The sequence below is a fragment of the Haliotis rubra genome, unplaced genomic scaffold (assembly GCF_003918875.1).
Source record: "Haliotis rubra isolate DU_JTF1 unplaced genomic scaffold, ASM391887v1 Scf14, whole genome shotgun sequence".
NCBI lineage: Eukaryota > Metazoa > Mollusca > Gastropoda > Lepetellida > Haliotidae > Haliotis > Haliotis rubra.
This window is the reverse complement of record NW_025765336.1, coordinates 2704273-2715524: the sequence shown is the minus strand read 5'-3', so window position 1 is coordinate 2715524 and position 11252 is coordinate 2704273. Positions and strand designations below refer to the sequence as shown.

General features: G+C 39.4%; 1 protein-coding gene across 1 annotated transcript; it reads left to right on the top strand.

The window, feature by feature from the left end:
- The first annotated feature begins 462 nt into the window (after positions 1 to 462).
- LOC124268758 lies at positions 463 to 8834 on the top strand. The gene is made up of 3 exons (XM_046703785.1): positions 463 to 844; positions 7327 to 7455; positions 8471 to 8834. The coding sequence occupies exons 1-3, from the start codon at positions 544 to 546 to the stop codon at positions 8737 to 8739; spliced, it is 699 nt and encodes a 232-aa protein (XP_046559741.1). The 5' UTR covers positions 463 to 543; the 3' UTR covers positions 8740 to 8834.
- The last annotated feature ends 2418 nt before the right edge of the window (positions 8835 to 11252 follow it).

The window sequence follows — 11252 nt, the reverse complement described above, 5'->3', positions numbered from 1 at the left end:
ATATTTAAATCACTGGTAACCATTCAGTTTAATGAAGCTTTTTACATTTAATATGCACTATATGAAAGTGGTTCATGTCACCAGTAATGGAGCACGTGAGGCTTTTCAACGTCTTTGGGAGTGATTGTTCAGTCTGTTCGAACTGCCACGTGCAGCTCGCATTTGGTTGAAATTGACAAGCATAAAATAAACATTACCGTTGATCGTTTTGACACACAATAGGTTGGGAAGAGACTCATGGCTCATACCGTTGGAACCAGCGAGCATCTCAAATTACTTTAGAACTGACACCACTGTGTTATTGAACATTGAATGAACTTTCAATTGTTCAAGTGTACCTGACCACCCATTGCCGCATGAATTACTGAGAGAAACATCGTTCTGTGAATCAATTTGTTTCAGCTAAAGACACAGCCCTATAACCATGGGAAAAAAGGTTTAGTCATTAAAGCGTACGTCCGCCAGTCGACAACATCGCTTGAAGTTAGTTCTGTATTGTTGTGCAAGAAGATAGAAGTACTGACATGTGTTCAGTAGTAACATATGTTGTTTTTATTACGTTTTTTACTTGGGGTTGATTGTTCATGCACTCAATGTAAAGATTATCGTCTCTCGGAATTCGACGGGAAGGCCGTTACAGACTTCCAACTAGCTACGTTCCTTCATGTGGAGATGGCTGGGTTATGCACCCAAAGGTGTTCAGAGGACCACAGATGTAGGTCCTACAGGTACAACACCAGGACGAAGACGTGCTCCACCTACGGCTGTGGCTTCTCCCTCCCTACGAAGACGCTGAACCCTGTGTCAGAAGACAATGGATCAAGACTATATCCGTTCTGTGGACGTAAGTAAAGCAAGAAAATCATATGTTAAGATCATTGAATATTTATAATAGACATTTGACTGTAGTTGTCCAGAAACGTCATTGATATTCCTTTGGGAACCAGTATTGCCGTGACACATTTGACCCAGTCGTACGATCCTCTAGTATGTGGTCGCCTTGATATTTTATTGTTTCATTAATGTCAGCTTGATCAAACTGTTGATAAAAACGACAGTCTTTCTTAGAAGGAAATATGCTTTATTGGGTCCACTTGTGTGTTCTTATGTGTTTCCCATATCAACCTGAACCAGCAAGAGAGAAGGCAGGCGAAATTGTTTTATTTTTGTGTATAACCTATTTGTTGAAATCTGAAAATTTAGATCACTTGCACTTGGTAACGTTTTAAAAATTAATTAAATATGCACTTTGTTTCACAAACTACATTTCAAGAAATGTATTTTTAAGGCTGTTCAACTGTGAGAATACTTTTTGTCATATGGTAGCATAACCTTCCAGTCGCGAGATAAATTGAGGTTCTTAAGCTTTCTATTACTGCTAACAACGTGTATAACAAACACGTCATAAAGAACTGTTTCTATGGTCCCGTCCACATTAATATTTGTCAACCTGGTTTGGTCTGTCTGGTCTGGTCTAGTCTCGCTCACAGGAGAATGCACATGGTATTTTAACGATCCTTGCCAAGCTAAATACATTGTGTTAAATCCTAATACAGGATATTTACTATCTCAAAATACACTAGCCTGGTAATCTCTTCATCTTATGATATCATTCTTACACTGTCTCGTCGAAAAGCGCCTCTTATCTCCCAGAAACGTTACCGAAAACATGGCAAATTTCCGTGAAATGCGTGAATTTGGAAAAAATGGCAAAGGGAACATGTCATAATGACAGATAGGCCAAAAATGCTAAAACACATTTTCTATCTGCCCACTGCCCACTCTCTAGAGTAATTGCCTTTTATCCAAAAGAAGCTACTCCCTCCTTTTGGGAGTCTGGGAGACATCACTTTTGCCTTGAGTCCATCTGCCCTGTCATTTCGTAATGAAGTGCGTGCAGAGTGTTTGGGGGTCAACTGCAGTATTTGGGTCCTGCTTCGGGTTTATAAAGAATGTATCCGTAAAGCTGCATTTTTAAATATGAACAGGGCGTGAAAAGTGTGGTTTAAAACTACGACAGAAAATGAAGCCGTGTTCTTTAGAGTCGTCGTGGGTTTGGTTTTGTGTGTGTGTCGACGATACTTAAATAGTGAGTGATCACATAGCATACCTTATATGGACTCTTTGCTACGACTGACTGACTGAGTTTGGTTTTACGCCGCTTTTAGCAATATTCCAGCAATATCACGGCGGGGGGACACCAGAAATGGGTTTCACTCATTGTACCCATGTGGGGATTCAAACCCGGGTCTTCGGCGTGACGAGCCAACGCTTTAACCACTAGACTACCCCACCGCCCCTCTTTGCTGCGAACATTACTTCAATCGTAATACGTTTCACAATTGGTTAGTCGTTCATTGTTTACCTTTGGACGATAAGTTTTATTATTTTCAAGAATGTTTGACAGTGAGATTGTGTATGATGATGTGTATGAATTGTGCAACAATAAGGGGAGACTGTTGGATTGGTGGGAGGATCTATAAGCCCAGCGGATAAGTGATCAAATTATGCACTTTGTGTTTTTTACAACTTTGAAATTTGACTTGATTGTAGCTTATACCATTCTTATTGAATAAAGATCGAGAGGCCTCGCAGATGCTTTATATTTTCCATAATTTTGGGGAAAAAAGTGAAAAAAATATCATTTTTTATACTATTTTCGTCATAATTTTAAAAAACATTCTCCAAAATTCTCAAAAGTCATATATCAAATTGTAGAAAATTCATAGCTGGTCATTTTCCATCTATACATGTCTTTTTATCTTTAACGGTTAGGTCTACGGAAGTCAATTTATATCATGACTACCCGAAAATGGGAAAATTGGCGGCCATTTTAAAAAATGGCCGCCATATAGAGTACACCAGTAAAATAAGTATGACATCATCCCATGATCTAACATATTTTTATCATTTCTTTGCAAATTCAATTCGAGAAGCCTCACAGATTGTGGCCATTTGTCATATTTGGGGGGAAAAGTGGGGGGAAAATGGAATTTTCCCAAAAATGTTATTTTAACTCAATTTTAAATCCTCATAAATTATGTATCTAGAATATTGTGAGAACAAATGAAAGTTCATTTTAAGGAATATATCATTAGATTTACTTACATGTATAATGTATGAGCTTGGTTGACTATAGATCACCTATGAAAACTTATCAAAATCAACGCAAACATATTTCATTTCAATGTCAAAGTAGCTATCTCATTAATCTATGGAAGGTTACTCAATCCTGTGTAATTGTATCTAGGTTGACTGAATCAGAAATGTGCAGTGCACTTAAGAGCTGCTTTTAAACCAGTTTGGACCAGTTTGAACATTTTATACACATGCATTTCAGCAATTCCTGGCAGCCCTTTCATGCCAACAGAAGAGTTGTCCATACAGGTCCAAGCTCTCCCCTAGAGTTATTACCAACCCTATGCAGAGGGCTTGGTAACTCCTGTGATTTCATCAGGGATTGTTCTGAAACATAACTCCCCTGATTCACAGCTCTCTTTATATGTTGGATCAAAGCTGATTCTGTTGGGGGAATATTGTCCAAAGTTCTCCCCTTCGTGGTGAACAAATGCTTTCTTGCTTCATTCACTTTCACGAGGTTGCTTGCTCTGTCATACAGCAGTACATCAAATCTCTCAAGCCGATGAATCAGAATTAGTGATTTCAAGTGGTGGACAGGTGAGGGAAATAGAGGTGCCTGTAAGTTCAGGAAAAATTGTCACAGAATGTGAAGCTGTGAAACATTGGAAGGGATCTACTTTTCTCAGGACCCAGACCTGATGCAAGTTCACGAATTACAATATAGCGAAGAGTTTTCCGGTACCAAACCCCACCCATACTTCTTCAAGATCGAGAATGCCTGTTGCAGCTATGGCCAACACAACCACATCAGTGTCAACAGTACGGCTGTAAAACTTCTTCCATCCTTTATGTGAAGCATCAGCGAAGCAACTTTCTTTTACCTTTTTATCTCTTCATAGTTACAGGGTGCCAATTCCAAAAGGTCTTTTGGTTGATTGGACACCACATATTCGCCAATTGTGATGAATACTTGTTTGATTCTATCAAGGCTATTTTCTGTACAAGGAAAGCAAAAAGTTATTTCTAGCTGGCATCACATCTCGGGAATTCTTGCCAGTTCTGAGGAACTGGCTTCCACTCGTCGTCTTTTTCCACTTCCACTTTTTGTTCTTACACTCGATTTTTACGCTGTCCGTTTTGTATTCGTCCCAGACAATATCCACTCTCTGATTAGTGTCCAGGAGAGACTGCAAGTACTTCAAGAACACATTATCAGCATATTCATCAAATGCTATTGGAGCTGCTGGTTTTAGCATGTTTATTATTGCAGATCAATCAAGGATTGATACGTCAACATCTGGTTTTGAGTCAGTTGATGGTGAAATTTTCTTCATGCAATTGAGAAGAACTGATTTTGCGCATGGACGTAGAGAACCTTGATGAGATATAGTTGGTGAGCAAGACTGATTTTCATGTCTGACAAACCCATCCAGGTTTCCATCCCTTGACTCGTCTGTTTATATCTTGTCTTCATGGAAGAAGTTCTACATCTGTATTGTTGACACAGACGTGGTTGTGTTGGCCATAGCTGCATCAAGCGTTCTCAGTGTTTCACAGCTTCTCAGGCCATGACAGTACGCCATCCTTTGGTGGAATTGAAAAGAAGGCCTCGCGGAATACATGGAATGCTTTTCCTGAACTTACAGGCACCTTTATTTCCTTCGCTTGTCCACCACTTGAAATCCTAATGCACAGATTCATCAGCTTGAGAGTTTTGTTGTACTGCTGTATGACAGTGCAAGCAACCTCATGAAAGTGAATGAAGCAAGAAAACATTCGTTTGCCAAAAAGGGGAGAACACTGGACAATATTCCCCCAACAGAATCATTCCCCCAACAGAATCAACTTTCATCCAACATACTAGTAACTATGGACGAAGGCATGAAAGAGCTGCCGGGAATTGCTGAAATGCATGTGTATAAAATGTTCAAACCGGTCCAAGTGATCTCTCAAATGCACTGCACTTTTCTGATTCAGTCAACCTAGATACAATTACACATGATTGAGTAACATTCCATTGGTTGATGATAGATACTTTGACAGTAATGTTGTGTTGATTTTGATATGTTTTTATAGTTGATCCATAGCCAACCAAGCTCATACATTATACATGTAAGTAAATCTAATGATATATTCCTTAAAATAAACATTCATTTGTTCTCACAATTTTCTAGATACATAATTTATGAGGATTTAAAATTGAGTTAAAATAACATTTTTGGGAAAATTCCATTTTCCCCCCACTTTTCCCCCCAAATATGACAAATGGCCACAATCTGTGAGGCTTCTCGAATTGAATTTGCAAAGAAATGATAAAAATATGTTAGATCATGGGATGATGTCATACTTATTTTACTGATGTACTCTATATGGCGCCAATTTTTCCATTTTCGGGTAGTCATGATATAAATTTACTTCCGTAGACCCAACCGTTAAAGATAAAAGACATGTGTAGATGGATAATGACAAGCTATGAATTTCCTACAATTTGATATATGATTTATGAGAATTTTGAGAATTTTGTAAAAAGTTATGACGAAAATAGTATAAAAAATGAATTTTTTTTTCACTTTTCCCCCCAAATTATGGAAAATATAAAGCATCTGCGAGGCCTCTCGATCTTTATTCAGTTAGAATGGTATAAGCAACAATCATGCCAAGTTTCATGCTTGTAACACAAAGTGCACAATTCAGTGACAAAATTGCACTTATCCGCTGGGCTACTAGGGATGATTGGAAGTATAGGGTCCTTGCTTCAAGTGTGGGAATGTCGTGAATAACAGGATCGGGGACTGTTTGGTATGGTTTGTTGTTTAACGTTGCACTCAGCAGTATTCCAGCTATATAGCGGTAAAGGATCGAGTCTGGACCAGACAATCAAATGTTTCAGCATCATGAGCATCAATCTAAGCAATTTCATTTGGCCTGTTGATGCTGTTGATATAGACACATCAACGAAGCAAAGAAACAGTGAATTGCCTTTGCATGGAAAGTGGGGACCTAAATACTCCAGTCTTCCGGTGGTTTTGTTGTGAACATGCTTTAATGTCCAAAGACACAAAGGGATTGGGCACATGTGCACCACTTGTTATTGCTTGTGTAGAGTGAGATGTACACACTGACAGCTATCGCAACATAAAGAACAAAGTAACCTTCCAAAAATTGTTTTCAGCTAAATACAGCTGTGACAAAAGGAACCAAGGTGAAGAGGTCAACCAGCAGAGATACAGCCCGTTTGAGTCAGAAACGGATCGATGAATTGCAAATTTTTATCATTGTACAAAATTGCCGATTAATATAAATAGTACACATGTTTATCATTTACTAATACCCAACAGCTTTCTTATATTTGAAAAATTTCCGGACTCCACCAAAAAATTCTTTTAAGAAACTATCATTAACATTTTGACACAGTTCACTATTTGTTACGAGGGAGGAGTGCAGTGTAAGGGACAGTCGGGTGTTAGAGAAGCACGTGCACAAGTGCCCACCAAGTTATTGATTCATTAGCCTGTGCTGTGCCCTCTCCATCCTTTCTCTAACATCTGGCTGTCCCTTTCTCTGCACTGTGTCAACATTTTAATAATAGTTTCTTATCAATTTTCTTGGTGGAGTCCGGAAAATTTTCAAATATAAGAAAGCTGTTGGGTATTAGTAAATGATAAACATGTGTACTATTTATATTTCTGTGGCAATTTTGTACAATGACAAAATTTGAAATTCATTGGTCCGTTTCTGACTCAAACGGACTGTAAGGAAAGCGATCCTATTTGTCATGTGTCCCCTTGCCATTATTTCAAGGTGTACATATCTCAAGTTGCGCCTAAATGCCTCAGCTATGCATCACTTATGCTTAGTATCCAAGAGGACTGTTTTCATCGTGATAATAATTATCTTAGTTTCCAGACTCCCATGGCCATTTGCCAAAGCCATGTTTGTTTGTCCTTACACGCGTTCTGACTGGTTTGTCGTATTTTCGCACATAACAATCATTATGAAGGGTGGTGGAGACGTCTTCGCGGGGGTTACAGAAAGGGGCGAGTGGTGACGAATGCCGTAGACGCCACGTTTGTTTGTAAACACTGAAAATAGTTCTTTCATATTTCCATGTCTATCCATATATGGCCCTACCAGATAACGTATGTACCCATTGGCTTTATGCAGCCAAGAAACCAACTGTTTATAAGATAAAAATAATGTTCTTGAAAGTAGTGTTGGTTGAAATATTACAAACATTTCTCGAAGGTCCGTCGTTTGGGATGAAGTGCGTGACGTCATCAAATTGCGCCTTCGAAAACTCAACATGCGTGGACGGCGTCTGTGGATGCGTGACGGGAACCAGCTATGACGTCACGACTGGTGACTGTCTGATTCGTGAGTATTTGTCACATTTGAAAGGGAGTCAAATCATCATGATTTCAAGCGATATTGACCAGGTTTGCTAGTTTTTCATTGACAAATTTGGTTAATACGAAATACGAAATGTACAAGGGTCTTACAGTCCCGTACACCCTTTCAAAACACAGTGTGACGAAATTATCAGCCCTTAGATCTCTTTGTTTAACTTATCTTTAAAAAACAATCATTAAATCCTCGTCAGATTGAGACGCAAAACGTTTCGCCATGATTTATCCTGATCGGCCATAAAGGGAGATAACTCGGGATGGCTTAGTTTATGATAAAAACGATGGAATTTGAGGTTCTGTTAATCACATGTGAAATACAAAACCATTTTTTTTTAAATATTTGTATTGATACAAACAAGTGAGAAATTATGGCTACAGTTTTATTACTCTGTTTATGCTCATAATCGTATTGCTCCCACCTCTGGTTTCTCAATCAAAAGTTCATCAAGACATTTCAGGCAGTACTACACTATTCTGGGTGACGGCCATAAACAGAACAGTTATGCATCGTATGCAGGATTCCAACCATGGACTATTTTTTATGTGCTGATGGACACTCAGTCAACTTGAGTGTACTTTTGATCGTCGTTTGTTTCTATTTGTGATGATTAGTAAAGATACCCTGATCACCTTTATTCTCTTGTGAAGAATGTCACTGTTTCATGCAACTGACTGACTGAGTTTGGTTTTACGCCGCTTTTGGCAATATTCCAGCAACATCACAGCGGGGGACACCAGAAATGGGCTTCACACATTGTTCCCATGTGGGGATTCGAACCCGGGTCTTCGGCGTGACGAGCCAACGCTTTAACCATTAGGCTACCCCACTTCCCCTTCAACTGTAAAAAACAGGCTATAATGTAATAAACGTATTTAGCCTGAACAGGTTTTCTTTTCCATTTGTAGTAAATGTGCTGAATATCCATAAGGTCTACTTATGATTTGTGACAACATACACTTACATTTGATTGGTTGTATTGCAGGTTGCACCGCATACGGCAGTGAAATCAGTACTTACAAGGACTCTGCAATAGATGGTTGCAATGCCAACGCCACTACAACGTCTACAATGCAGGAGTGCTTTGCCACATGCATTCCAGAGACTCGCTTTGTGTGTATCAGTGTGGAGTTTTATCACGCAGATGGAAGATGCCAACTCTGTGACACACCCGCTCTGGAGCTCCCTGAGGGGGACCTTGAGGATGGTATCAGTACTAACTGGACCCTGGCAGTACGACACTGTACATACTGATTATACTGTGTCCATGAATCAGAACGGACAGCAAGATCCTGGACGCTAACTAACAATCGCACAAGTTTTAATAGTCAGTGTCTTGATTTATCTTCTTTTAACTATGCCATCCGTTTCAACGTCATGAGAAAAGCATTTCGTCGCATAATTTGCAATGTTTTAGCAGCTTTTGTGACTGGGGTAATCTAAACACCACGCTCACTGAACTATGAAGAACTCAGCAGCAAATCTCTAAGCTTGTGTGCCTGGTCTATTTAAATGTCATATTATATTATATAATGATCTTGCTACTGGCCAATATGACATCGTCTTTTGTTGGTTGCCCAGTCATGTTGGAATCACTGATAACACAAAGGTTGATTTTGCTGTTAAGGCAGCGCTCAACAAATCTGTATCACCACTTCTGCTACTATACAGTGATCATAAACCTATGACGAGAAATACTGCCGACGGGACTAAAAATCTTAACTCACTCACACTTTTTAAGTATTTATCTTACATTACGTACATTAATTACTCTGCGCTAATATATTGTGTTTAATAACAGGTACTATGTTGATGAGTCGTGAGAATAATAAGGGTTAAAACGTCGTATTTTCAACTTCCAAAATCAGTATCTGGAATGAACCATTCTATACCCACATTTACTGTTACTTGTCATGTGTTGTTCATGTGTTTCCTACAACACTGGTTATGTTCAGACGTGAAGCTCAGATAACCGTTTCGATCAACTTGCACCTATTGTTTTTAATAGTCTGTGTCAATATTGTAGTTTCAAAACAATGTATCATTAACATGCTCGTCAACTGCTCATCACTTGCTCACACCAACTGTTCATGTCTTTTTTAATATTTATCGTATTTGTGAAAGTGGTATACATTAGTTAACCTGCACTAATACATCTTGTTTAATGCCGGGTATTGTATTGAGGGGCCATGCATGTATATGCAAGATGGTATCGATGCCTGCGTGTTGTTTTAGGAGTCGGCTGATTTGGTGTGATGGTTTACCAATGTAGGGAATAGAGACTTGACTGACTGACTTTAGTTTTACGCCGCTTTTAGCAATATTCCAGCAATATCACGGCGGGGGACACCAGAGATGGGCTTAACACATTGTGCCCATGTGGGGAATCGAACCCGGGTCATCGGCGTACGAGCCAACGCCTTAACCACTAGGCTACCCCACCGTCCGAGGGAATAGAGATCTTGATGGGGGCTGAATCAGGCTTGGGTCTATCTGGCTTCATCACCTCTAAGACCATCCTTGTTATCTTGTTATCTTTGTTACACTCAGTATATATACTTTGCCACCATTGTATGTTACATTCCTGCTTGACAACGGTACCACAATCTGTATCGAAACGTCGCACTCTCGTTATAAAGAAGTTGTTATCCATAAAGTTTGTCAATTTTGAAGGTTCAAACGGTATGTGCGAATGCTAACCTTTGCGATTTGGTAAGCTGTGTTCTGATTGGTCAGTCCAAAAGGTTAGCTGACGCGACCTTCTACTAGGTTTTGTTAGACTCAGTATAGCAGTGTAACGAATAATACTGAGCCTAAGTTTACTTAGACTGATGCATTGCCTGCAACACATGTTCAGGCGCATGAAGTTCAGATAGCCGATTCGATCAACTTGCACCTATTTGCTTTTTAATAGTTTCAAAACAATGTGTCATTAACATAATCACCATGCTCGTCAACTGCTAATCACTTACTCACACCAACTCACGCTGGTTCGGATGAGTTCATGTTTGTCACGACACCTTCCTTGGTGACCCTTCAGTATTGACGCTGAGTGTACAATGGGATCTTTATTAGAGCTGGAAAATATAGTGAGCAGGCATTCCTGGAAATGGCTTTGCAAAACTGTAATTTTAGCGACGGTAGGTTGGTAAACACATCAAGACACTGCAGGAGTGCGTGTTTGTGAATTTGAGTTTTCATTAGAGTGAAGAAGAAACAAATTGCTGGACGTCCACCGTAATGACCCTTCTTAATTACTTTGATAAAATAATTTCCTGCTTTATCGAACCACAAAAGCACATTCTTGTGTCAGTCGGACAAGCTGGGCTGAAGCGGACACGTCCCTTAAAATGAAGCCCTTGTCTTCTTTCATTGCAGTTCGGAAAGAAGTTGAAGATGTGTGTGATGTACCATGATGGCAATAAACACCTTACATACACAATTGTTTGGTATTTGAAGTCAAATTAACAAATGTTATCGCGGGTATACCACTTTGTTAGTGGAGTACAAATACCAGTTGGCCTTGTGTCCCAGTGTACCAAATGTCATTACAGGCCTTACACTGTGTTAGTAGGGTACACGTGATTTGAGAGGCTCGATGGTTCTAAGGAAATGAGCCATTAATCTTTTCCCAACCTGTTTTGTGTCAGTTCAATCAATGGCAATGTTTATTTCATGTTTGTCAATTCTTAATCGAATGCGAGCTGCACGAACAATCACTCGCAATATACAGTTTAAAATACCGACGTGCAGCATCAATGTTGTGT